The sequence below is a fragment of the Podarcis erhardii genome (genome assembly GCF_964252035.2).
Source record: "Podarcis erhardii genome assembly, chromosome: 1".
Taxonomy (NCBI): Eukaryota; Metazoa; Chordata; class Lepidosauria; order Squamata; family Lacertidae; genus Podarcis; species Podarcis erhardii.
In genome coordinates this window covers 82,382,305-82,410,115 of record NC_138497.1, presented here as the reverse complement: position 1 = coordinate 82,410,115, position 27,811 = coordinate 82,382,305, and the positions used below count along the sequence as shown (strand labels likewise).

The 27,811-nt window shown below is 43.2% G+C and overlaps 1 protein-coding gene across 3 annotated transcripts; it reads left to right on the top strand.

The window, feature by feature from the left end:
• Window positions 1–3,110: 3,110 nt before the first annotated feature.
• CD5 (CD5 molecule) lies at window positions 3,111–27,661 on the top strand. Of its 3 annotated transcripts, none has more exons than XM_081837548.1 (10): window positions 3,111–3,330; window positions 13,848–13,886; window positions 15,299–15,589; window positions 16,875–16,943; window positions 18,142–18,360; window positions 19,866–19,985; window positions 21,893–21,946; window positions 23,357–23,473; window positions 26,046–26,144; window positions 26,810–27,661. In XM_081837548.1, the coding sequence occupies exons 1-9, from the start codon at window positions 3,126–3,128 to the stop codon at window positions 26,132–26,134; spliced, it is 1,203 nt and encodes a 400-aa protein (XP_081693674.1). In that variant the 5' UTR covers window positions 3,111–3,125; the 3' UTR covers window positions 26,135–26,144; window positions 26,810–27,661. The 3 variants fall into 3 exon arrangements, 2 of the variants coding, with proteins under 2 accessions (XP_081693674.1, XP_081693673.1); XM_081837547.1 differs by having other exon boundaries at window positions 18,142–18,435; XR_014150683.1 differs by lacking the exons at window positions 26,046–26,144; window positions 26,810–27,661 and adding an exon at window positions 24,762–24,801 and having other exon boundaries at window positions 18,142–18,435; window positions 23,357–24,664.
• Window positions 27,662–27,811: the final 150 nt, after the last annotated feature.

The following is a 27,811-nucleotide window of genomic DNA, read 5'->3' as shown; positions in this document are numbered from 1 at the left end:
CTTAGCGTGTTATTATCAAGATTAAGCTAACCCAGCTGGTGCACATCGTTTCAGCAATGGCCTAGACTCTGTACGCAGCTTTGTGCTGATAACAGTTTTGATTTTCATGCATGCATTTGCAGCTTCACCTTCCTGATGAGAGACAGAGAGAGGCTGCTGGGTGTATGAGCCTCGAGTCAGCTCTGCACCGTTGGGCGGGAAGGTAACCTGCCCCCAACTGAGTGTTGCCTGCAAATTTCCTGTCGCTCAGAGCAGAAAACTTTCTCACCTCAAACAGAGACCACAGACAGAGATAACAAGAGAGTAAATATAGAAGGAGCCAAAAATGAAGAAAAAAAATTGTCAGAAACCCAAAACAGGCACAGGAAGTGGTAGGCTATTATTGAAACAAAGGCAGTTATTTCTGTCAGGCAAGGCCTAGTTTTATGCAACAACCACATCAATGTTATTGCTCAGGCTGCCTCCTTTGTGGATATTATTTGCCAGATACCAAGCTGATGTTAAGTAAGCATGAACTGTAATAGCTGTAGACCACGAGCAGCTGCCAGGCGAGACATGCCCCATTGACTCTAGAGGAGTCTACATCATGAAAATACTGACCTATTATAATGTAGTACCTCATTTACAATACTTCCCTGGATAGGTGTTGAAAGCTTGACAGTGTGGGTTTCAGCCAAAAGTTAACACGCTTCTGGATGTTTTATTGTGGAGCTAAGGAATCAGGAAGTCAATGAACAAGCACGGATACAGTAATTCAGTGGTTAAAGAACAAATAACATGCATGTCATGGAGAAACTAAAATTACTGCTATCAGCTAAACCAGTTCAGCATGAAGCATATAAATCAGGTTATCATCATCCTAATGCCCTCTATTTGCAATGTTCAAAGGCAGTTGCCAAGCCTTATGTAGCCAAGATGGCAGCATCCACAAGAAAGGAAGGCTTCAGTGAGTTTGGGGTAATTTCAAGGTTTGCAGAAGGACAAAGAAACTTATGGGGGGGCGCCTGGAGGGGGCGGGAATCAAATCAGGCCAGCGATGGTTGAACATGCTCACTTCAACAGACTCCTGACTATTGAGGTGGGAAAGAAAGAAAACAGAAAACCCAAAGGAGGAGGGAATGGAATAGAGTATCCTGGAAGGAGGCATGGCTGATTGGCTGGAATACTAAAGAGGAGCACTCCACACTGCAACATTTTATTGCAGACAGTCTAAGTCAGGTAGCCATGGGCGATGCCTTCCAAATGTTGGTAGACTACAACCCCCATGATCCTATTCACTATGCTGGCTGGTGTAGTACCTCTGCTTTTGAGGATAAGCAGTAAGTTATATGTGTGTTCGTAAGTTGCCCACGTCTCACTACCACAATGCAGAGTGTTCCACACACAAGCCAGCAGACCTTCATCTTGGTATTGGATGTTAGCATCACATTCTCCCATACCCTTTTGGAGAGGCGAGCCATTGCCGTAGCTGCCTTGCTAATACGCTTGTCCAGCTCAGCGTCGATGGAGGGGCTGCTGGTTAGGGTGGAGCCCAGGTAGACAAATCATGTGCCACTTCAAGTGTCTGGTCACCAGAGCGTGGAGTGCTGACGACGTCCTGACCCAGGATGTTGGTCTTCGTCAGGCTGATGGTAAGGCCAAACTCCCTGCAGGCTTGTGCAAAACAGTTGAGGAGTCTCTGTAGAGCTTCATCGGAGAGTGGTGTCAAGGCTGTGCAGATGGTATGCTCGTGAACACAGGTGATTAATAACGATTCTGCAACAGTTGTTTACAGACTGCTTTTGCACTGGGCTGTGCCTGCACATCTAGCAAAAACCACTCAGACTCCATGCAGGTACTGTACTAGAATTTTAAAATTACTAGCCAGTCAATGATCCTAAATCTGACTAGTTTCCATGGCAACCAGAATTAGTGAGCAGCCTGCCTTTCACCTTGTTTTAACTGTTAGATGGTCACCTAGCAGCACCACACTGCTATGCTAGCGAAAAGTGGCCAATTGAATTTATTGCTGTGTGGCAGGATGGAAGCTTTGCCAGACTCTAATACATACTCAGTGAGGCCTCAAGTTAACACCAAAGAGGATTGCCAAACACATTCCACCCCTCAGTCCTCGACACCAAACTTCTCAAAAGCCAGTGTGGTGTACTGGTTAAGAGCGGTGGACTCTTAATCTGGTGAACTGGATTCGATTCCCCGCTCCTCCACATGCAGCTGCTGGGTGACCTTGGGCTAGTCACACTTCTTTGAAGTCCCTCAGCCTCACTCACCTCACAGAGTGTTTGCTGTGGGGGAGGAAGGGAAAGGAGAATGTTAGCCGCTTTGAGACTCCTTTGGGTAGTGATAAAGTGGGATACCAAATCCAAACTCTTCTTCAAAAGGAGTTCCTTCCAGACCAGGGTAGTACCTCTGCTTTTGAGGATAAACAGTAAGTAATATGGCATGGGTGTTTCTCTGTCGCTCTTTCTGTCCCCTCACTCTACTTTGAGAGACTCCCTCCATCGGTTCCAGTGCCTGCTGTGGAAGCAGAGGTGGCGAGAAATAGTATCCATTTCAACTTCTAATGCAAATGGCCTAATCTTCACTTTCCAAAGTAACACGCAAACAGAAACACAGTTGTCTTTCCAAAGGCACACTTCTCCCAATTATGTGACGCAGTTCTTCAACCAAATAATGCGTACAAAAGTGGGTATACGGTATTAGGGCAAAGTAGGCATACAAATTAATGTTAGTGAATACACACATTACACACACACACATTACATTACATTACATTAGGGGAGATTGTTTGCCAAAAAAAAAAAAAAAGTAAGTTTATTTCAGGCAAAACTGCATGCGAAGAAAGTGTATCTTAGGGGGAATTCTAAAAGTATCGCAAATGGATACAGAAATGTGGAGGTGTAATGCTGGAAAAATGAGAACCCGAGAGAAACTGAAATTGACAGATCACCCATCTCTATGCAGAAGCAAGTGGGGATTTTTATTAGTATTATTGTTGTTGTATTTTTTATGGCCAGGTGCTTTATAAAGATTCATAAAGATTCTGGGGAGGCTGGGGAGCAGCTCTAGGACTCTGAAGGATAAAGAGAGAAGACTGGTACAGAAAGCACAGTTTAAGCAACTGAGACATGACGCAGAAAAACCACATCAGGACGGGGAGAAAGCACACTGCCTTCCTCCCCCAAGCCTCCCTTTGCCTAGAGCAGGTAACAGAGAAGCATCAGGGCAGGGACACGAAAGTGCTGCCTGTATATTGTCGGATGAGGAGGAACGTGCCGATGAAATTCAATCATCTTCTAGCCTTTGTCCCACTGACGTTGGTGGGGATGTGGGGTGAGTAGTGCTATCAAAGGCTATTCCATGGAAGGAATGGTTCAAAACTCAGCAGAGTTGTAAACTCACTGGTTGGCTTTAAACAAGCCACAGTCCATTCCCCCCGCCTCCCCAGAATCTTTATAAATGATGATAAAATAATACAGGATTTTTGAGTTTGTGCATGTGAAGCATTTTGAGCATTTTGGGGAAAGTCCTGTAGAAATTATAAGAGTTCTCATGTAGCTCTCTTGCTTCTGGAGTGCATTCAGAAATGTCACAACCCTTGGAGGGGCATTCAGCTGTCCCTGATCAACAGAGCATCTGTCAACAAACGGGCTGGCTGGGTAAAGGCGGCCAGTGGATGCCAATGCTAATATTGGCCTAGGCCCAGATTATCTGAAGGAACATTCTCCCATATGTTCTCCCCTATGCACTGTGATCTCCAGAGCTTTCTCTATAATGTGTTCCTTCGTTCATGTAATTATGGTCAAGGGCAGATGGATGGTGGGCTTTCTCCGTCCGGGTGTGTCTGTGTGTGCTTTCTTTGACACTCGCTCCTTAGAGTAGAGTACCTGGCAAACCCCCTCACAGTTTATGGAAGGTTATTGAAGGCTTTCCATTTGGGCTTTTAGGTTGCTTTAGTGAGGTGCATTACCTGCACGTTTAACAAATTTTGGAGACTGACTTGCTACTTATTCTTTTGTCTATTTTTTACTGTCAAAATGTATTTTCTTAACTGATATTATATAAACTGCTTATTACCTAAGCAGCTGCTGCAAGAGACTTCAATATAAGGCCATGGTGGGCCAGTGTAACTCACCCCAAATATATCTCTGCTTTTATGAAGTCTTTATTGTCAGCAGGCAGACAGATTCTCAGCTCGATTACATCTCATTTTCCCGGTACCAATTTAGACCCAGGGCCAAATCAGCACAAACCTTTCAAACTGATATTGCTTGTTCTTGCTTGCTCTCAATGCTGATTTCACCACTTGTATTAATACGGCTACTTAGAATCTTAGAATCATAGAATTGGATGGGACCACGAGGGTCATCTAGTCCAACCCCCTGCAATGTAGGAATCTTTTGCTCAACATAGAGCTTGAACCCACAACCCTGAGATTAGGAGTCTCATGCTCTTCTTACCTTTTATTCCAGGCTTTTTCAGACAAAATGGTGCTTTCTTTTTGTTATTGCATTTTGCTACAACCGTGCATCAAGGTCTAGCACTGCTGTTAGTGGCAGTGGCTTTGATCCTGCAGAACTGAGATGATGCACCCTCTATATATTATTTAATACATGGGTAGGCAAACTAAGGCCCAGGGGCCGGGGCCAACCCAATCACCTTCTAAATCCGGCCCGCGGATGGTCCGGGAATCAGCGTGTTTTTACATGAGTAGAATGTGTCCTTTTATTTAAAATGCATCTCTGGGTTATTTGTGGGCCCTGCCTGGTGTTTTTACATGAGTAGAATGTGTGTTTTCATTTAAAATGTGTCTCTGGGTTTTTTGTGGGGCATAGGAATTCGTTCACTGTTTTTTTCCTCCAAAATATAGTCCAGCCCCCACAAGGTCTGAGGGACAGTGGACCAGCCCCCTGCTGAAAAAGTTTGCTGGCCCCTGATTTAATATTTCTTAGCACTGATTGTCTCAACTGCCTCCTCTCTTGGGTCAGAGCAATAATTTCATAAATATAAAAAAGGAAATAAACCCCATATCTTATGTATCTGAGGGCAAAATGTGCTCAGATGCAAACCAACCTGTTTTCTAGGAGAAAAGCAAAGCATTTCAAACCAAGCCCAGGATCCTAAATGAGAGCAGATGTCACTCCACTTTAGCAAGTGAGGTTAATGTGTGGAAGGAAGCCCTTGCACATATGGTCCTGTATGAGTGCTGCAAATGCACTTCCACTGTGATTGTGGGGCAGGAGGCACTAAGTATTGCTATGTTAGCAGCTTGGGTAGAAGTCTGATGGTGGAACTATTGCTCATCATTTGGACCAGCAAGCGGTTCATTCTGAACTCCAAACCTTCCTTCTGCTGCTCCCTTCTCCATTGTGCCTGAACACAATCAAGGCTCTTTTTATCTGTCTACCCTTGTTACGTTTTCATTCAACTAGAGATAGTGAACTTTATATTATCAAGGGGGACTGTCAATGCTAGCAGAAGATTTTTGCTTTATTTTAGTGCAATACAATGCCAGTTCTTCTAGCTACGAGTAAAGATATAGATAGATTGATCGATGTAATAAAGAAGTATTACCTGGATGTTGAAGATGGATGGAAGGCTGATAGTAGGCTGCCGCTGGAAAATCAAGTTCAGGGGACAAAATCAGTTCACCTCGAATTGTTTAAAATGGGAGAGATTGCATTGGAGAGCATATATGGATGCTTGCAGATTCTAAATTGTGCTGAGCATACCAACAGTGCTGTAATTCTGCATTACTATGCAATGTTTATGTATTTGTATAAATTTGCCGTGGCCTACCGCTAGTTTAGTACATTTACTTTACTTTACATAATGTTTATTTCACACTACTAGGGTAGTGGTCCCTGTCCCACAGTAACCCTTGTAACATGCGGTGCATAGAATATATATATAAACTGAAAATATTATCTGATGATAATGATAGATGTCACCCATGCCAGGGCATTAATAGCGGAAGATAATAAAATTTTCCCAGTGCATCTTTCTCTAGATAATTATATGTTTTGAGGTTTGTGTTCTGTGGTGCCTCCAGATGAGTTGCTTATTGAGCATTTAGCTTCATTTGCTTGCAGTAAGCTTGCACAGAAGTCACTGTTGTTTGCTGAGCATTCATTCTGAGTGGTTTGCTCAGAGGTTACATGACTTCCCACCAATTGACTGTTATCCCACACTTTCTTGTGCATTGTCACACAATATCCTTACCGTGAAAATCCTGTTTTAAAAAGTGGGTTTGCAGATCCTCCAAGTGCCCCTATTTTCCTGGGACAGTCCCGGATTTACAGAAGCTGTCCCAGTTTCTGATTTGATCCTGCAATGTCCCCCTTTTCCTAAAGATGTCCCTATTTTCATTAGAGACATGTTGGTGGGTATGGTAGGACGTTGCTATTTTCATTGGAGGGTATGGAGTTATATGACCTCCGTGCCAAGGAGATAAGTAACTGTACAACCTTTAGAAGACATCTAAAGGCAGCTCTGTATAGGGAAGTTTTTTAATGTGTTGTTTGTTTTATATATGTTGGAAGCTGTTCAGAGTGGCTGGGGCAACCCAGCCAGACGGACGGGGTATAAATAATAAAATTGTCATTGTTATTGTTATTGATTAGGACGTCCCTGTTTTCATCAGAGAAATATTGGGAGGTATGGGGTTGCAGCACCATAGCACTTTAGTCTACTTTAACTGCAAAAACCTAAATTTGCTGATACATGATTGAAACCCTCCCATAAAAGAGTGACAGTTTGGAGAGGACCCTAGTTGCAATCAGCTAAAATGTCCAATGATTAACTGGGAATCAACTGTTATTTGCTTTGATTGTTTTTAGTTCTGAATTTTAAATTGTTGCAGCCTGCCCTGGGACCTGCCAGAGAAGGACAGGTAATAAATTTAATCATAATAGTCATAATAACCCGAGAGTCTCTAGGAATGACTTGTGTTAAGAGACCATTCGGGGGGGGGGGTTTCAGGCAATAATGGTGCATAATATGAGAAATCACATTTAAGAGATACGAGTCTCACTTTTGTTTTCAAGTGACAGTGGACATCATAGTATTGTGCCCTTGTTGTTTACAGCAGTTAAGAGGATGTTCACACAATGCACAATTATTTCAGGGCCCTGTGGGGCAGTGGCGTAGCGTGGGTTATCAGCACCCGGGGCAAGGCAAGTAATTTGCGCCCCCTAACCCATGGATTTGCGCCCCCTAACCCGTGGATTTCCCTAACCCCCAGATGTTGCGCCCGGTGCGGCCGGCCCCCCCTGCACCCCCCACGCTACGCCACTGCTGTGGGGTACTCTGCATGGGTAATTCAGAATGATTCAGGGCACAGCATGTTGGCATTTGACCTCAGGAGATGGATTAACTTTGCTGCTTGTTCTTGGGTCACTGACCAGCTCTAGACAAGCCACTTTGTCTCAGCCTCAATGCTCTAAATGTAAAAGGAGAATGAAAACGATAACCCTCACAGGGCAGTTTAAAAAGATGTTGAATGTCATAACGCACGTTAAATGTTTTGCGTGTTGAAAGTGTCATACAGTGGTACCTCAGGTTAAGAACTTAATTTGTTCTGGAGGTCTGTTCTTAACCTGAAACTGTTCTTAACCTGAGGTACCACTTTAGCTAATGGGGCCTCCTGCTGCTGCCGCGCCGCCGCTGCACAATTTCTGTTCTCATCCTGAAGCAAAGTTCTTAACCCGAGGGACTATTTCTGGGTTAGCAGAGTCTGTAACTGAAGCGTCTGTAACCTGAAGCGTCTGTAACCCGAGGTACCACTGTATATGTGACAGGGCCTGCCCAATATATTTTGTCCCCTTGAGGCGAACCACAAAATGGCGTTCTCACTGCCCATCCCTGACCAGGAAAGAATGGATGAGTGAAGATCCACATCACAAACAAGCGGGGTAATAAAGATCTACATCAGGAACATGGGTGGGAGGAGATCAGCAATGCCTCCTATTTGAAAAGATGGTGCTGTAGAGGAGGCATTGAGAGGGGGCTGCCAAGAAGGTGGCAGATTCGGCCTCCAAGGAGCACGCCACAGCTGTTGCTGCTGCCACAGCAGTGGCAGCCAGTGATGCATTCCTTGGACCAGCTGCCCCTCCTCATCTTGCCACCTGAGGTGACCGCCTCATCTTGCCACATAGGTGAGCCGCCCCTGATATGTGATGATTAAAAGTAAATGGGAGCTAAGCATTATGACTTAAATCTAGTTTCTTTCCAAGCATGTTTTGATAAAGTTCCTTTCATTTTAATGTTGTTGCTGTTTTTTTTAAAAAAAACAGTTAGCACTTCTGGCGCTGTTGGATATAGCTGTAAACAAATAAATACTAAAAGCAAACAGGAAAGATGTACCTCCCCCATCCCCGCCACAAAGGTGCATGTGGCACTCTGAAAATGCATCATTTTATTTATTTCATTTCCCAAATGTTTGCAGGTCTTGTCTTTCAAGTCCAAGCTGGTTGAATATTCTTTATAACAAAGAATAAAAAGCAAAGGTTTGTAAAACTCTTCAAAATGGAAGAATATTATTACAGGGGAACGGGTGGCTAGACTAAAATGTATCTCAACTGTCTTGTCATGGCTTTTGTAAAAGGCTGCCTGTCTGGTGCAGCACACAGCAAGTGAGTGCTCAGCCTCTAAAGACATTTTACCTGGCTCTCTGGACAGTTATTTTTTCCCTTATGAAACAGTGGCTTTGGGAGGGGGTATTTGAAACTCAGGAGGCTGGTGAAGAAAAGTGAGAGAGAGGGGCAAAGGTTAGCAAAGAGGGAGCATTTCAATTCAGTTTGCATTCACAGGCAAATCTGCCGAATTCACACTTTCCTAAATAATACACAAACTGAACCACAGCCATTCTTCAAAATCCACAGTGCTCTGAATTCTACAATGCATAATGTTTACAAGGATGAATACATTGGGGTAAAGTTTGCATAAAAATGTGTATATTAGTGAAAGTAACATACAATAATGTATTATATAAGGGTGGGGGAATTGCCTTGCAAGCAGAACTGCATACACAAATGTGTATTTTAGGGAAAATAGGCACTAAAATGCTAACAAACTTTCTTGAAGGCTTTATTTTAAAAAATGCAGACAGATGGGGAAATGTGGAGAACTTAAGACTGGGAAAATGAGAGAAACTGAATTTGACAGATTTATCAAAAGAAATCAGAATTGATGTTCATTAAGTAACCAATGGCCATCTAACCTCTTAGCAAACTAATCAGGATTAATGCTCAATAAACAGGTCATGTGGAGGCACACTCTATCGCAGGGTTTCAGGTGATGAATAGGAGTCATGAGACCCTCAGTTTGGATCAAGACTATGGTGCTGCGGGAGGTGCAGGATAACCTTTCGTCTCCTGTGGCGTTTTCCCAATTAAAATCCTGCCCCCAGCTGCTATGTGTCTCATGGGGGGATGGGACTGTTATCCCCTGCCGGGCCTGTGGGAAGGGGTTTCTAGTTGGGAAAGTGCAGGGGGGAAATGTTTAAATCCCCACCCCACCCCAGCATCATGGCCATGACCTAAATTGGGGTTCCTGTCTGCTGTATGCTAAAAGCTTTACTATGGGTTTTTGGGAGGGAAGCTCTGATTATTATTATTTTTTTAGCCCACCTCAATACATGTCCACTCACAGAACAAACTTTTGGGTATCTGCTCAGAAGTAACGGGGATTCTGGGTAAGTGTGTGTAGAACAGCTGCCATAAATCTTAATTTGAGGACCAGATACACTGAAATCAGTGTGTATGGTTCCTAGCTGTAATCCTGGTGTGCCCAGAGTTGTGCCCAGAGTTTCACTCCATGTAGACTCCCTCAACCCAACCCAAACCTATAATATGGAGCACATTTCCCCTCCAGTCATACATTTCCATCTCTCTTGTCCCTGTTTTCAAGAGAGCCCTGGACCTATCAAGGGCTCCAAGAAGGCACACATATTTGAATATTATCCAGACATTACAAGTTTGCTGGACATAGCAATATTACGGCATTGGTGTGCCTGCAAAAATGGGTCTTCCTTATAAAAGTGTGATGCAGCACTACTCAGTGCAGGGGATAATATAATTGGATTCAGGTGGAGGGAAAGGTATGTTCAAATTCTCACTCAGAGTAAAAGCTGAAGTGATGTGCAGGGGGTTCCAGATTAGATCTTCTAGTTTATATTTATTTTTAATTTCAAGGCAGCAGAGGGAGTGGGAGGTGTGTTTAACACTTTCATCCATGTTGGCTCCCTGATCAAAATGCTGCCGTTAGATACCTATATCCCCACATACCCCAGTTAACAGCAGCTCTGAGAGAGGAGGCCTTTAGTTTGAGAGAAATGCTACAGGCACAGAAAGGGTTAAACCACTGCTTTGATAAAAATTGGAGGCTCCTGTGGCTGCTTTGAAAATTAAAAATGAAGTTAAATGATCCATCAGGAACTTGGATCTCTGCGGTGAATTTCACTTTAGTGGCTGCTGTCATTCTTTCAGGCTGACTCTAATGATTCTGTCAGGATTGTTTCATGCTGTCACTTTGAGTTGCTTCAGTGCGGGTGTGGCCAGAGAATAAATGCATAATGAACAATTAGGAATGTGAGATAAATTCAATTCAGTTCACATTTAGAGGTGAAACTACCAAATTTGTGCTAAAAAAACCCTCTGCCATCCTTCAAAATTTGCGCTTCTCTGAATTTTGCAATTCAGCTGCCCAGCCAAGTAATATGTATACAAATGCATAACACTATGGTAAAGTGTGGATAAAAGGGGAAATAACAATAAAAATGCATTATGTTAGAGGAAATTGCTTTGTAAAAGTGTGTATATTAGGCAAAGTTTAATGTGAAAATGTGTATGCCGGGAGAAATGAGCATGATTTCTCGTGAATTTTCATGCAAATTGATGGGGAAATATGAAGAACTGAATTTGAGATTGGAAAAAATCAGAAAGTTCGAGAAACTGAAATTAACAGTTTTGCCCTTCCCTAATAAGAAGTAATGTGGATATCGGCTGAGGGGAAAGAGGCAAGCTGGGATGCCTGCAGGCTAAACAGGAGATGGCCTTGATTTGTTAATGTAATTAATGTTTGTTTGTTTGTTTGTTTGTTTGTTTGTTTGTTTGTTCTACAAATAGCAGCTGATAGGAAGGCTGAGCAGCCTCTCATTCCCAGAGGCTGGAGAGAGAAAGTCTGACTCTTTCTCTTTCCAAAATTGCCACTCCTAAGGAGTTTTTGCATTTCAAGGAAAGCCTCCAAGGATGCCAATTGGAGCTTCCCTTGAAATGCAAATAGCAGCTTCAGAGAGGCAAATTTTGTCAAGGACCATAGCAATGAGAGAAAGGGTTAAACTTCCTCGCCCTACCCTGCATGATCCTGATGCTGCTGAAGCTTCCCTGTGGCAGCTAACTACACAACACATGCACACACAAATCACATTCATGCAATGAACTTCCATGCAACTGGCTGTTTAAAACAATGCAGTAAACGAAGCCTGGATGGTGCCGAGATCATCGCCCATTCAGAATATCAGTAGACACTTGATGGCAGATGCAGGAGGCAGTGAGGTTCAGGACCTGCCTAGGGTCCTGCTTGATACATGGAGCTGCAAAGCCATGCCAGCACATGCACAATTGCCAGGGAGCTAGAGTTAAACCTTGCAAACATGTTTGTTGCATGCACCTACAGATGTGAAAATGTAAAACATATTGGATACGTTTATGCGAGTACGATCCTTGCCGAAATGGTTGCATGGATTTGTGTTTTTATACATGGAGGAAAAAAGCAAGGTGGTTAAAAGTAGAGGTGTAATTATGTTGCATGCTTAATTGTCAGGTCTAACGGGGAGAGAAAATTCCCTTGGTACAAATCGGGACAGCTCCACTGAGCTCAGCAGAAATCTAACTTGAGCCCTTAACCCGTATCTTTAATTATTATTCACTACTCTCGGTGTACATCAAAATTCCGCTTAATCAAATTGTTCTTCTGAGAACAGTAAGGAAAGATGGTAATTGGTGTGGTAATCAGAAGGAGACAAAGGGCCTAATTTGCATTTGTAAGGAATATCTCCTGCACATGTTCATTTGGAATGAAAAGGACATCATAAATTTGTTCTTCTGCACTTTTCTCATTAATGTCAAAGGAGCCTGTGGATAGGCTTTCCCAGTGGGTTTTATGGTTTTCAAGCACAGCTCATCTACTTCATAGACTCAGGGCATTTTTAGACATTATGCTTAAAGTGGCTTTCATCAAGTCTGCAATTCCCATGTAAAAACTACATTTGTCAAAATGTGTTGTTGCTGCTACTGCTGTCATTGCATTTCAGGCATCTATTTCTTCCATATTTACAATACTCAGATATTCATTATGCTCAAGAAAGTGGTTTGTAGAAATAGTCCTATTCAGTGCTGTTTTTCTAGAAAAAGAAGTGCCGGAACTCACCATGAGCACCTCCCTCATTCTCTTAGAATGGCAATGGTGTCCACCTCAGAGGTCCCAGAATTGAGTTGCAGTGAGTTCCAGCTGGGGGGAAAAAGCCCTGGTCATATTACATCAACCAGAATCTTCAATGGCGTTCAGGGCTGGCCCAATACATTTTGCTGCCTGAGGCAAATGACATGATCTCTCCCTCCCCTGCCCTCCCCATTCTACTTACAAAAGCAGACTGGACTAGCAGCTAAAACTTCCTTCTGCACTGGCAATGGCGCCGTGTCCCCCTTCCCACGTGAAGGAAGCAGGCTCATTCAGATAGTGCAGGAGAAGGTGTGTGGCAGAAGGGACAACTGGGAAGGTCTGCAGTTGCTGGTGCCCTCCTGTCAGCATCTGCAAATACCTCTTTACCATATTCATTTACCTGAACAGGTTTTCTAAATGAGCTCGAGGTAAAAGGAGGGTGAAAAGCATTTGCAGTGTAAACTATTATTTTGGACAACATCAGTTTTATGTTCTCACTGCAGCCCAGATTCAACAGGATCTGCTCTAAGCCTTTCCTCCGTAGGCCTCTGGTAGTAATGGTGTAACACAGAAGGAATGGCTTTACCCCCTCACATATCAAAACGCAGCCAAGGGGGACCAGCAGACTCACAGGGGGCATATGATTTCACCTTCTTCCTTATTTGCGTTTTGCTGACTGGCAGCTGATAGTTGGTGTAAGAGGATTTTCATGGTGAGCATCAGGGATGGGTGAGCTAGATACAATACTATTGGGTAACATAAGCATAGCAGACTCTGACATAGAATGTGTCACTATGTACAGGCAACTCCCCACTTACATGGGGGTTACGTTCCAGGTCTCCACGCATGTAAGCGAAATGTGTGATGGGAGCCCAATGCAGTACATAAGCTTCCCACCCAATAGCATAGCGTGGTAGCAGCGAGAGCTCCCGGCTGCCATTTTGGAACCCTTGGAGTCTTTTCTTTTTCTAGCTCACTGACATCCTCTTCAGGCTCTGGGAAGGATCTCCTCGTGACTTATAAGGGCTTTCCAGCTCTCTTCTGCCATTTCAGGTTAAGAATGGAATTATTTATTTCCCATCGCTTGCGTAGATGTGGTTGTGTGTAAGTCAATCACGCACAAGTGGGGGGTGCCTGTTCGACCAAAATCCCAAGGACCTTGTGGTGTTCAGTGTGTTGGGGCGGGGGCTTTTCTAGGGGCCCCTTCTCATTTCAGTTCCTTCAGCACGTCTCGAAAAAGCTGTAGAAAGATTCTCAAGAGCCGTGTGTCATGTGGTGTGGGCGTATGCACCTGGTGGGCGATGAATCTGGAAATTCTCCCATCTGCTTTGCACTCAGACACAACTTATGGGCTTCTGCCCCACTTTATGGTTGGTTGGTTGGTTTTTACTTTATTCCTTTATTTGCAGTGGTCACTTGTGATGACGGACAAAGTGAAAGCCCTGAAGGTCAGTACTTCTTATTCAACCGAACACAGTGAAATGCATTTGTGAGTAGATAGGCATAGGATTCTGCTTCACCACACGGATTCCATTTTCATGATTTATACCTGTAAAGATGGTGCATAGCTAGGTCAGTTTCTGCCTTATGCTGTGCCATGTCCCAACTGATATTTAGTTTCCATGTTTCTTCATAAGAAAGGGAACAAGGCCTCCAAAATTAAGCACATTTAAATCGCATTTATTTCAGTGTGGGGGAGTTAAGCCATGATCATGAGACATAAATCTTTGCTTCAACATGGCAGTGTATTGTGGACTCAGTGCTGCTGACTATTATTGTTATTTTTGCTATTATTATTATTATGAATAACTATCAGAATTAGGTTTCTTATCTGTCGCTCACCATAGGGTTCCAGGGCACATTACACCAGTGTAAATACAGAAAACAGTTAAAACAATTTACCATCAAAATAATAGGGTACAGTGGTACCTCAGGTTAAGTACTTAATTCGTTCCAGAGGTCCGTTCTTAACCTGAAACTGTTCTTAACCTGAAGCACCACTTTAGCTAATGGGGCCTCCCGCTGCCGCTGCACCGCTGGGGCACGATTTCTGTTCTCATCCTGAAGCAAAGTTCTTAACCTGAGGTACTATTTCTGGGTTAGCGGAGTCTGTAACCTGAAGCATATGTAACCTGAGGTACCACTGTATTTCATCTTGCACAGGACTCCCCCCCCCTTTCCCAGTATGTGCCCTGTACTGTCCTCAAATCTGTTCCAGAGGGTTAGGAGAAACCCCGTAACAGATTTAGGAAGGGAAGAGAGGTGGGCAAGAGGGGGAAAGTCCTGTTGGACACGCGGAAACTGTTCCACTTATGAAATGAATGATACAGCGCCACATTGAATTCAAGCGTGTATATTTCAGGTGTCAAAGGCAAGGCATGCATTCTAGTTTGGGGCAGCATCCACATGGCATCTTCATCGTAATGCCACCCTATACCTCCCCATCACCACAATTTAATCTGGATTTACCGTTTCCACTGGTACGTTTTTTCTAAAATTTTGTATTTTCCATGGAAGTGGATTGCACAGGGAAATAATACAGGACAAGATAGCATTTTGATGAAGATGTTGTTGATGTGCTAAACTTGCTCGTATGATAAGGTTACCAGATTTTTTTCAATGAATCCGGAAACACTTTTCAACATCAATGGATTTTGTAAGGGGACTGATTTGTAAATCCGGGGACTGTCCCCGAGAAATAGGGACGTCTGGTAACCTTATCGTATGAGCCCACAATAAACTGCTGTCTGGAAGCAAAATTGATCAGCCGCCCCAAGCGGAGGGAGAATGGTGCAGGGAGTGATGCCGTGTTTGGTGGTTTTGCCTGGATGTCTTCAGTATCTTAGTCTTTCCCCAACAGAACGGGCTGTGAGGCTCAGCGGTACCAGCTCCAAGTGCTCTGGGTTGTTGGAGATTTATCTCAAAGGCAAATGGAAGAGCATTTGTAGCACCGGTTGGACACAGCAGAATGCAGACCTTGCCTGTAAAGAGCTTGGCTGCGGTTTTCCCTTTGGACTGCTGCAGCCATTTGCCGAAGAACCGCAGAAACAAGAGGCACTCATGTTGGACTGCCAGGGAAATGAGACAGCCCTGGAGGACTGCGCCCAGCAAGAATCCAATTGCACTTCCCATTTGGCCTTGGTTTGTCAAGGTAGTTAAAACACTCCTTCCTGCTTGCATTCTCTCTTTGGGCAAAACAAGTGTGACATAGAAGAGCAGTGGCGGGTGTTTTGGAAGCGCCTTCCCATTGCACTAGAGATTCAGAGGTGTTCTAAGGGCAGACAAACCTTCAACTGAATGTAAACTGTTTTATGATAGAGATGCATTTGAGACCGAAAGCCACTAAATGCAGTCAGCCATCTGAACAACAGTAGGGTTGCCATATTTCTAAAAGTAAAAACCAGGACACTCTGAAAGTTGTTGAGCTTTTTTAGACAAAAAACCCCCAAAGCACGATTTTCTTGCCTAAGATCCAGGACAAAGCACCGCATTTCGAAAAACCCTCCCAGACGTCATTTCTGCCTTTGAAATCCTGGTAATGTCTGGTTGTGTGGCAGCCCTAAACAACAGCAATAGTTCTTCTTCCCACACTCCCCCTAGAAGGCAGATGGACCTGCCTCTAAATATTAACACGACTTACCGCAGTACAATTTACATACTGGGGGGCTACTCTATAGAGGAAGGTCCTCTGCTTTGAAAGGCTGTCAGGGGACAATCCTCTATTTAAAAATATCATCCACTTGTGGGCTGTCCAGTCCAAGTCTGATTTAACAAGGGAGATCAGGAGCCATCAAATTGCTAGCCAACAGTTACTAAGACCTGAGCAGCCCCCTGAGCAGGCCAACAAGGCACCTTGTGCCTTCCCCCCTTTTACTGTATTTTTCCGTGTATAAGACGCTCCCATATATAAGACGCCCCCTATTTTTATGGACTCCAAATTAAGAAAACACCCCTCAGCACTATCTGTGTATAAGATGAGCCCCAATTTTAAACCTTTTTTTTGGTAAAAAAAACCCCTAGTCTTATACATGGAAAAATACTGTGTATTTCTATTTTAAATTTTAGTAAATTTTCATAATTTTGCATCTATACACTTATATGCAAATTTTATGCAGATTGGTGTCCTCTTTTATCGGTGATACAAATCCACATTTTTGGCCATGCGTACCTGGCCACCTTATATAGAATTTAGCACAGTCCAGTACAAGTTTCACCTTTTTTCCATGCTGGGACAAGCTCTGAAAAACTCACTCTCCAAGTTTTCACATGTGGTTCAGTTTGAACCAAAGGGGAAACCTATCTATAGAAGGCTGCTCTTGGCTCTTGCCTGTAGCAATACTGGATAAACTCACTCCCCATTCCCCCTGTGCGACCCTTCTCTTAAAAGCTATAGCTCTTTTTTTTTCTCATCCCTTTGGTTGCATTGATCATTTCAGATCCCATGGAAACCTCAACAGCATCACAGCCAACAACAGCACCTTTCGTGACCTCCTTAAAACCCACTGGTAAGAAAACTAAGAAGCACAAATCCCCCAACTCTTTATTGATTCTGCTGCAAGTGATCAAAGCTACAGAAATCATAATTGTGATTTAAAAAATTAGTTTTCCTGTCTAATAACTGTCCATAGACCTCTCTTCCATGCCTTTGTCTAATCCCCTTTAAAACCATCTAAACTAGATAGCATAGCTGTATTCGGTAGCAGTAGATTCCATCCATTAATGATGTGTTGTGTGAAGGACTGCTTTCTTTTATCTGTCCAGAACTAGCTGCCAGTCAGTTTAATTGGATGACCCAAAGTTCGAGTGTCATAAGGAAGAAAAGCCCTTCTCCGTCCAATTTCCCCCGTTATGCATACTTATAATATCAGCATCCTAAATGTTCTCATTGTCATTATTGTATACATGTTTACTCATGAGACAATCCCACTTTCAATGGGGCTTTGTTCCAGGTCAATGTATATAAGTTTGCAGCCTATGTAATTTCCCCTTCCAAACGTAAAAGCAGCGACACTTGAGCTTCCCCTTGTAAGGTGAAAGCTCCCACCATTCATCATTTTGGTTGTCTTTTGCTGCACCTTCCCCACTTTTGCAATGCCCTTTATTCAGCATCCCTTGCTATCTACTTATATAACGTTATCATCATGCTGACTGTTATTTCCCATCGCTTTCCTAGTTTTTGCTTTTTTGAACTATCAACCATGACCTGACCGCAAGATCTTTCTTGTAAAGCTATTAGCGCCCATGAAAAGTATGTGAAAGCATGTTTTCCCTACCATGGGTATTATCAGAGATGATGCCATGCAGGGTGGTATGCCATTTCCCTTACCCATCCACCCTGTTTGGAGACATCCTTCTGGGTCTTATTGCAGGCAAATAAAACAATACAGCCAACGGTGAAGTAAGTCTTATGTTGCCTGTCAGCTTCCTCTTCCTTAAGTCTCAGTATTGCTTTGGTAGAACTCAGCAGGGAGATGGATGGGGACAAAACTAGAATGGACTCTGCCTGTCATTGGCTCTGGCTTTACCTGCGGTTGACCTCCCTGCCTTCCACCCTAGCAGTCCCAATGGTACCAGCCACCGCTGAGTTCAGGGATAAAGTTCACATTCAAGCCAGATGCTTGCAGCTCATGCAGTTGACCACTGTACTGCCACACGACTTTGACAGTGCCTTACACTCACTTCCCTGCCATCTTTCTCTTACAGATACTCCAAGGATAAGGCTAGAAGATGGGACCTCTTTATGCTCTGGGACTACGGAGCTGAAGTTTGGAGGTCGCTGGGAAATGGTTTGCCTGGCTTTGCAAAGCTGGTGGAGTGGGTTAGCACCCAGGGATTGCCAAGGAGCGAAGTGTGACGCTTCAGTAGGACTTAAGGACCTGGCGTGGAGGAATCCATTGCCTGCCCACTGGTCGACGGTGCAGTGTGAGCAAAGGAACCTTAGCTTCGGCTGTCTCGACAAGACACAAGGGTGCTTGATAACCTTGGTTAAATGCTCAGGTGGGCAAGGCTGACTAGAAGAGCACACCTATGCTCTTTCCTTATTTGGATTATATGGAATTCCATTTTAGCATTGCGGGGGGGGGGCGGATATATACATTTTATACACAGCTGTAATCAGCTGAAGTTGTGGAATTCTGGATTCTAGCACACTGCAAGTACAGGATAGTATTTTTTAGAATACTAAATTCCCTCATTTTACAATTAGTAATAAGCTCCATAGGGACGCGGGTGGCGCTGTGGGTAAAACCTCAGCGCCTAGGACTTGCCGATCGCATGGTCGGCGGTTCGAATCCCCACGGCGGGGTGCGCTCCCGTTGCTCGGTCCCAGCGCCTGCCAACCTAGCAGTTCGAAAGCACCCCCGGGTGCAAGTAGATAAATAGGGACCGCTTACCAGCGGGAAGGTAAATGGCATTCCGTGTGCTGCGCTGGCTCGCCAGATGCAGCTTGTCACGCTGGCCACGTGACCCGGAAGTGTCTCCGGACAGCGCTGGCTCCCGGCCTATAGAGTGAGATGAGCGCACAACCCTAGAGTCTGGCAAGACTGGCCCGTACGGGCAGGGGTACCTTTACGTTTTTAATAAGCTCCATGCATTTTATTTTATTTTTATGGTAAATCACATAATGGTTTTAATGTAATCAATTGGTATGTATTTTTTTATTATTATTAGATAAAATAACTACAGCCAACTTGAACACCAAGGCTAAGCCTTTTGAAATGATACATTAGTTTAATATCTGTTTATTAACTTTTTACATGTTTTTACATAGGGGGACATTCTCAAATATGGCTCCAGCCCCCACTGTGGTCTGAAGGGGTGCAGTCCAGAATTCCATAACCAAATTTTCCCACATTATTTCATGTGGTTGGTTGATTGATTAAATGTAGAATGGCTTGCAATTTCCTGGGTTCTCTGAAAGTGAGATTTGAAGTATACCAGTCATTTTCTTTAGAACTCTGTTGCTATCCTGAACACTGAGGTTGGTAAATAGTATTTGAATGCTGTTTGCAGTGAAGGTTGAAAGCTGAAGATTGAGTTAGGCTGCGCGCGCGCGCGCGCACACGCACACGCACACACACACACACACCCCTCTCACACAAAAAGAATCCTGGGAATTTACAGAGCTGCAGTTCCCAGCATCCTTAACAAACTACAGTTCCCAGGATTCTTGAGACAAGGGGATGTGCTTTAGACGTGTGTTGTAGACACAGCCTGTGTATGAGTTTTCTGTAGCATAGTAGGCATGAATTTTGGAAGATTTACAGGTTTAGTATGGACAATGAGATTTAAAAATGAGCACAATCCGGTGAATGGAAGGGAGCAGCTGGTTCTGCTGTTAAGTGTCAGAGGCACTAACATTTATCTGAGGACGAGCTTCCTCTAGGGATGAAATAATATGTAATCTCAACTTCTCTCTCCTGACCAAGTTTCCAAGCCCAGGGTGTCCAATACCGAGACCGTCTTGGGAATCCTGCTGGGTCTTGTCCTCACAGCTGCCCTCCTGTTTTTCTGTGTTCCCCCAGCCTACAAAAAGCTGGTAAAGAAATGTAAGCGGCATTCTTTTGTTGTGGCAAACTAGAAGCTTGTCTGTTTTGTAGAACAATGCCCCCAGTCTAAGGACCTATTCATACCATCATATGGGAGCCCTCAGGGCATGGGGGTAACATGACCATGTGACTTTTAGCACTGAAGCATATGGGGGGGGGCACTGAGGCCATGAGGGAGTGGCTTAGTTAAGTTATTCACTGATGGACTGAGATGAGATGTGCACCCAGGTCTTTCTGGTTCCCAGTTTCCAGTTAAGACTATAATTAGGGCAGGGAGAGTGTCATTCTGTTTCTCATTTTTCCAAACTTAAATTCAGTTCTCTGCATTTCCATAACAGTTTGTGGATTTATTTTTTAAAGCCCTCAGAAAAATGCATACCATTTCATGGGGTTTCCCCCCGTTTTTCCCCTAATGTACATGTTTGTATGCAATTCTGCTGAATAGGCACATTTTAAATGTTATTTTAGCTAATGCACAGGCATTTATATGCACACTTTACCTTAGTATAATCCTTTTCGCACACGTTACTTGTCTGGAAAACTGCTCTGCAAAATCTGAAGCGTGAATTTTGAAAGGATTGCTGTGTCTTGGCTTGCATTTTGTTTTGGGACGTGCAAATTCATTAAGTTCGCCTTTAAATGCTAACGGAATCAAAATTTTCCATTAATGCTTGCTACGTTGTCATGCCCTACACTAGTTCTGTGATTGTGTGCACTAAGCTCTGTATACTGATTTCTTTCTGTTCTTGTTTCCTGTTACTTTCTCTGGAATTTTTCTCTTTCTTGTCTTGTCAATTGTTCTGGGAAAAACCAGGGTAAGGTTGATTAAGGCCTAGGTATATTCCTGAAGGGAAAGGGTTTAATTTTTGTTTGACTTCTCACAAGTGGTGACTTCTAGCTGAGCCAAATACAAATACCTGTTTCACCAGACATGAAAGGCAGCAGAATATATGTCAGCCGCAGCACTATTTTGTTTACTGCATACAGCAGGATGGAGAACCTGTTCAGTCCAGATGCCATATTTCTCATGGGCAATTTTCCAGGGGTCTCATGCCAGCGGTGAGCACAGAACCACAGTTAAAAATGGGCGAGGCAGCAGATGCGAATCTTGTCTTCATACAGCAACCTACATTTCCGCCATGCAAAAGCCAAGATTGTTTACTCGGGTTGGGGGAGAAATTCGATTCAGTTTGTGTTTAAAGGCAAACTTTCAAAATTCACGCTTTGTGGAACAATGTGCAAACCAAAATGCAGCCATCCTTTGAAATTCACCTTCTCTGAATTCCGCGAAGGAGTTTTCCAGCTAAGTAATGTGTACAAAAATGTAGAGTAAAATGTTCATGAAAATGCATAGATAAGTAAAAATAACACATACGGAAATGCATGGTGTTACAGGAAATTGCTTGCAAAATGGTTATAATTGTTTAAACTGCATACAAAAATATGTTTGATGGGAGAAACTCACACTAAAGTTCTAAAAAATTTCATGAGCATTAAAAAAAATAAATCTCAAATTGTTGCAGAAATGTGGAGCACTGAATTTAATATTGGGAAAGTGAGAAACTTGGAGAAATGAAGTAGGCAGATTTGTCCATCCTTAGCATTTACACATTCTCTCCACTCTCTGTCCAGGAAAGCAAGAGGCATTATCATGGTTCAGTGGCATATTTCAGCCAGGCAAAAACATTGGGGGGGGGGGCTTCAGAAGAGCAGCAGAGGGGACATGTCCGAGTGAGAGTCCCAAAGTCCGGAGGTTCCATACTCCTGGTATATAAGCCATAACAGCTAATGTGCCTTAACTACATCATTTTTAGAGCCATGCAGTTTGGCACAGGGTATTTATTTTTGCCTATGCTCTATTTTGCTTAATGACTTATCAAACGTCCCCTCCCTCTACCCCACTACAGATTCAAAAAACAGAGAGCATCAGTGGATTGGCCCAAATGGAATGAATCAAAATGGTATGTATGCACGCATGTGTGACATATTTATACTGTCCTTCAAGCAAGCCTCCATGGTGTTTTACAAAAATTAAAATCCATAAAATACAAAATACAATCAAAATAAGCTAAAACAATAGCAATGTAATATCTATGCCATGAGCATAAGAGAAACATAAACAGCATAAAATCAGTATGAAACCAGTTGGTAAGGAACCAATTAAGAAGGTACAGTGGTACCTCGGATTAAAAACTTAATTCGTTCCTGAGGTCCGTTCTTAACCTGAAACTGTTCTTAACCTGAGGTACCACTTTAGCTAATGGGGCCTCCCGCTGCCGCCGCGCCGCCGGAGCACAATTTCTGTTCTCATCCTGAAGCAAAGTTCTTAACCCGAGGTACTATTTCTGGGTTAGCGGGGTCTGTAACCTGAAGCATCTGTAACCTGAGGTACCACTGTAGTGGATAAGAACAAACCCAGCTACCTCTCAACCCAAGACATATGCAATATATGAATAAATCCATGTGAACCTCTTTTGAGGTTGTATAATGTTAATATGAAATAGACAAAGAGTTATTGAACATGCACCCCGGGTGTTTCAGGTTTTACATTCTCATTATAAACTGTTTTAACAGGAATGTCTAACTTGCAACTCTGGCCAGTTTGGTTTGAGACAGACTGACCTGGTTTTACTTGATTCAGTAACAGACTATCATTTGCTACCTAGCAAATTTGATGTAATGTGTAATCTGGGTTTCCATTTCCTACTATATACAGCCAAAATGTGGAGTTTTATTATAGTGTGATACTAGAGAGCTACAGAAGCGATGTTATCATACTGTAATAAACACTCCACTTATTCTTTACCCCTTTGACTCTAATAATCACAGTTCCATTGTTCCACATTTATGTCTGAAACATCATAGCAGCACACTGAACTTCCATACTTCCGTGCTATTAGATTTCTGATGATTATATGTGATCATATGTGATCATCTTTCAGAGATCACAGTAAGATCATTTACTCCCTCTAGAGGCAAGAAATAGCTTCTTTTGTTGCAACAAACCAAAAGCCAGGAAGCCAATACGGTGGTACCTCGGATTACATACGATTCAGGTTACATATGTTTCAGGGTACAGACTCCGCTAACCCAGAAATAGTACCTCGGGTTAAGAACTTTGCTTCAGGATGAGAACAGAAATTGTGCTCCGGCAGTGTGGCAGCAGCAGGAGACTCCATTAGCTAAAGTGGTGCTTCAGGTTAAGAACAGTTTGAGGTTAAGAACGGACCTCCGGAACGAATTAAGTACTTAACCCGAGGTACCACTGTATATTCACTCTGTTCCTTTCATTAAACAATATAATGTATATTTAACTGAAAGTTAGGATATTTTCTGGATAGAAAGTGATTCCACATTATGCTTTTATTTAGTTTCATTCCATCGCAGCAGTTCTGTCACGTTCCAGCCACGTCCTGAAAGCCAAGAGGTTCAGGAAGAGAATAAGTATCCAGCCCTGAAGAAAAACTTTCATCTCTCACCCTATGCAGGTAACATACAATAGGTGGGGTTTAAAAGTCCTATAGTGTGTATCACATGACCTTTCTTTAAAAATCCACTGGGTTTCCCACACTTCCAAAGGATCCCAGTCCCGCTGCAGCCCAGGGTGGTGCTCTTGTTATTAAATTGAATGAGTTTACATACAATTCATATTGTTGATGCTGGGCAAATGTGAGTGTAATGTGCTGTCTGAACCAATAGAGTATTATGACTGATAATTTTCAGTTCTACGCCAGACCTTGAGGCTTTATGTTATTCCAGTCTTAGCTGTATAGATGTTCACCCACAGGCTGCATTCTCACATAATAATATCACATGGTTTGACACTGCATCCATTCCTTTTGCACAGCCACTGGCACATGTTCTTGGAAAAGTCTCTTCATCGTGGACCTCAGTTTTCCCAATACCCTTCTTCATATTTTATTGTTTATTACATTGCTCAGGGCGAGTTGTTTATTAGATTGATCCAAGGCAATCCAGTGTTTTGGATACAAATATCTGCATAAGCAAATGGAAAACACTCCCACTTACGCAGGCAGCGGGAACATCGATTTCCAGCAATTTCTCCCACCCCAGAAGTAGCCTGTTGTAGCAAACACATCCTGTGCTGGACAGACCCCCAACCAATTAAGAGTGGCTTTTCAGGGGAGAATGAGTGGCTGTAGCAGGAAAGGTCACGAAAGCCCCGTTGCACTCATGGAACACTGCATGCCATTCTCTGGATCAAAGCCCATTATCAGTGAGCAATGAAAACACAAGACAGTATCAAAAGCATTCTCTTGGCATTCCAAATATTTTTTGAAAGAAGAGGGTTTTAGTCTCTTCTAGATGATGGCCCTTATAGAAAGATAAGAGTCTTAAACACTCCCCAATTCTCCAAGCAATTAGAAGTTCACTGGCAGCGCTGCAAGGTTTTGTTTCCTTCCAATGAGGAGACATATGATGCCTTTGCAATATCTTGTTCTCTGCTGCCCCGGAGGGCAGAACCAGATCTGCTGGGCTTAATTCACAGAGGGAATATTACATCTTCTTTAAAGTAAGAACAGTTTCACAATTGAACCAATTATCTGCAGGGATGATAGGCTCTCCCTTACCAGAGGTATTCAAGCACAGATTGGACAGCCTTCTGTTGGGGATGCTCTAGCTCTGGGTTTCCTGCAATGAGCCAAAGGTTTAGCTAGGTGGCCTACAAGGCCTCCTCAAATATGATTCTATCCTCTATCAAATATTATTCTATCTAGCTCTGGGTTTCCTGCAATGAGCCAAAGGTTTAGCTAGGTGGCCTACAAGGCCTCCTCAAATATGATTCTATCCTTTAATGTGTGTGTGTGTGTGTGTGTATGTGTGTATATATATATATATATGCTTTCGTAGATTTTCACGGGTACAGGAATGCAGGTTTTGGTGTCCTCGGGTGTCTTCCCGTGTAAAAGTTGGGGTGTCTAGGCGACGTTTCGACGAGGTCGAAACGTCGCCTAGACACCCCAACTTTTACACGGGAAGACACCCGAGGACACCAAAACCTGCATATATATATATATATATATATATATATATATATATATATACACACACACACACACACACACACAAGGACATGGGTGGCGCTGTGGGTTAAACCACAGAGCCTAGGACTTGCCAATCAGAAGGTCGGCGGTTCGAATCCCCGCAACGGGGTGAGCTCCCGTTGTTCGGTCCCTGCTCCTGCCAACCTAGCAGTTTCAAAGCAGAAAGTGCAAGTAGATAAATAGGTACCGCTCCGGCGGGAAGGTAAACAGTGTTTCCGTGCGCTGCTCTGGTTCACCAGAAGCGGCTTAGTCATGCTGACTCCCTCAGCCAATAAAGCGAGATGAGCGCCGCAACCCCAGAGTCGGCCATGACTGGATCTAATGGTCAGGTGTCCCTTTATATATATACACACAGAGAGTGAGACCATAGTGGCAGCAAAAGGGATCTTTCAGCACAATCACTAATTCTGCATCAGATTCCCAAAGAGAGGATCTACACCACAAGTGTGCCTCAGTATTAATTATAACCAGCTCCAGCTAAAAACTGTCTGCCCCCAAATTCAAACTGCCAAAAATCTTTCTCCTCCCCTCCCAACCCCCACCCACCCACTCGGTGTTGACTTTAGACTCTTACCATGCAGGTAAGTGCCCTGTTAAGAAAACATCTCCAGAAAATACAGAGGAAACACCAGCCACTCACCCACCCACCCACCCCGGGTATTAGGAAGCAATTCACATAATTGTGAGCAGTTATCTAGAAAAATATAACAATAGCAATGCACTGGTATATTGGGGTGAAAGCTGATGAATTGTTGGAATTAATTGTTGTTCAGATCTTGACCTCTATTAAATAAATGCAACATATAAATGTAAGGTGATTGGATGAAGACAATTATTGAATTTGTACAACACTAATGCAAAGGGAGATCCTCGAAATACAAAAAGCATTATGGCAGATCCTGCTGCTACTTTACTCTCTGTTATTTTAGTATTTCCCTGGAATATGCAATTCCCTTTGAAACATTACAGTATTTTTCTTTTTTTTTTTGTACAGCTCTGGAAGGGGCAAGCAACAGATCTTCCAATCCCCCAGACAACTCTTCTGACAGTGACTACGACTTATGTTCTGCACAAAAGCTGTAAAATCTGAACAGTATGCATGCCTATTTCAAGAAACTTTCACGCCCAAGCTGAACTCTGATTATTTGTTTTTTGTTTGTTTTTGTATATCCTTAGGTTGAAAGAAAACACCAGAAATAGGGCAGGTCCATAGCATAAATTGGATGTGGGTGGCGCTGTGCGTTAAACCACAGAGCCTACGGCTTGCCGACCAGAAGGTCAACGGTTTGAATCCCCGTGGCAGGGTGAGCTCCCATGCTGGGTCCCTGCTCCTGCCAACCAAGCAGTTCAAAAGCACTTCAAAGTGCAAGTAGATAAATAGGTACCACTCCGGCGGGAAGGTAAACGGCGTTTCCGTGCGCTGCTCTGGTTCGCCAGAAGCGGCTTAGTCATGCTGGCCACATGACCTGGAAGCTGTACGCCGGCTCCCTCGGCCAGTAAAGCAAGATGAGCGCCGCAACCCCAGAGTCAGCCACGACTGGACCCAATGGTCAGGGGTCCCTTTACCTTTTATAGCATAAATTAAAACTTATTTTTGCTGTGTGTGCAAACAAGGAGAGTTTAGACAGGCGCTTTAGCTATGTTTCAGGCAAAACCTGTAGAATATAATCCTACAACTTCAGTAACTGGATTGTCACTTCTTAAAACATTGAATGAGATGAAATATTAATTTTGTGGGATTCATGTTCTCCCCTGCAGATACAGGCAGAATCCAATACAAGGAAAAGCTGGGATCAGCAGAACTGAAAAAAGCTTTCCACCCACACCAATCAGTGTGAAATACCATCAGCATCCTCCCTGCAACCATATAGACCTTCTCTACCTTCACAGAGATGTAATAGCAAAGCCAGTGCATTTCCTTTTCAATGCACTGAGAAGAATTCGGATCTCTACCTCAAATCATCCAGAGCACTATTGTTCTATATTCAAACCTCATAGTGGAATTATGTTAGGTTCTCTCTGTTTGAGGGCCTATAAAAATGACCTTTGGACTTCAGCTGTAGTGGTCTTTGCCAACCTTATACTGTACCCTGCAGTTGTTTAGGACGATTCCCATCAGTCCCAGCCTGTGCTAGAGGACACAAGGTTGGTGAATGTTGCTAGATTGTATCTAGATCTCTCAATGGCGATCACTGCAAAAATTAAGACTGCCTCAAAAAATGCTAAGGTCCCTGGCAAGTACTAGCTGGGCAAGATTTCTGACAATATTGTGCAATTGGCTGGGTAGCCATTCTGAGTTAAGACAGAAAGTATGAATTAAAACCAAAACCAAAACCAGGGAAAGCTGTTGTTATTGAACAAACCAAGACTGCTTTTTAAAGAATATTTTCAAGCACAACAGTTTAAGCTAGTAGCTAATGTCTTATTGACTAAACTAGATAATATGTCTATAGATTTGTCATAATTGAGCAAGTATAGCTGTGGGTTTTTAATGTCAACTCTTTGTTTTGCACTTGAGTGCATCTGTAATTTAATTTGTAAATTGTGTATATTCATGTTTAATATCTGGAAGTATAATAAAAGCAGGAGAGGACACCCCAGACATGCAAACTGGCAGGAGCTTGGTGTATTTTGTATTTGAGACTGGATGCAATGACAATTAAGTGTTGGGCTACAGTTCAGAGACTAAAAGCTGGCTGGCATATTGTACAAAGTTGCCTCTCATCCCGGTGAATGCAATACCCATTCATACAAGCTTAC

Excerpts from the sequence above, each read along its gene's own strand:
- CD5 (XM_081837547.1), top strand. The coding sequence starts at position 3,126 with ATGACGCAGAAAAACCACATCAGGACGGGGAGAAAGCACACTGCCTTC. Across the intron at positions 15,590-16,874 it reads TTTGGCCTTGGTTTGTCAAG|ATCCCATGGAAACCTCAACA; the intron begins GTAGTTAAAACA and ends TGATCATTTCAG. Across the intron at positions 18,436-19,865 it reads AACCTTGGTTAAATGCTCAG|TTTCCAAGCCCAGGGTGTCC; the intron begins GTGGGCAAGGCT and ends CTCCTGACCAAG.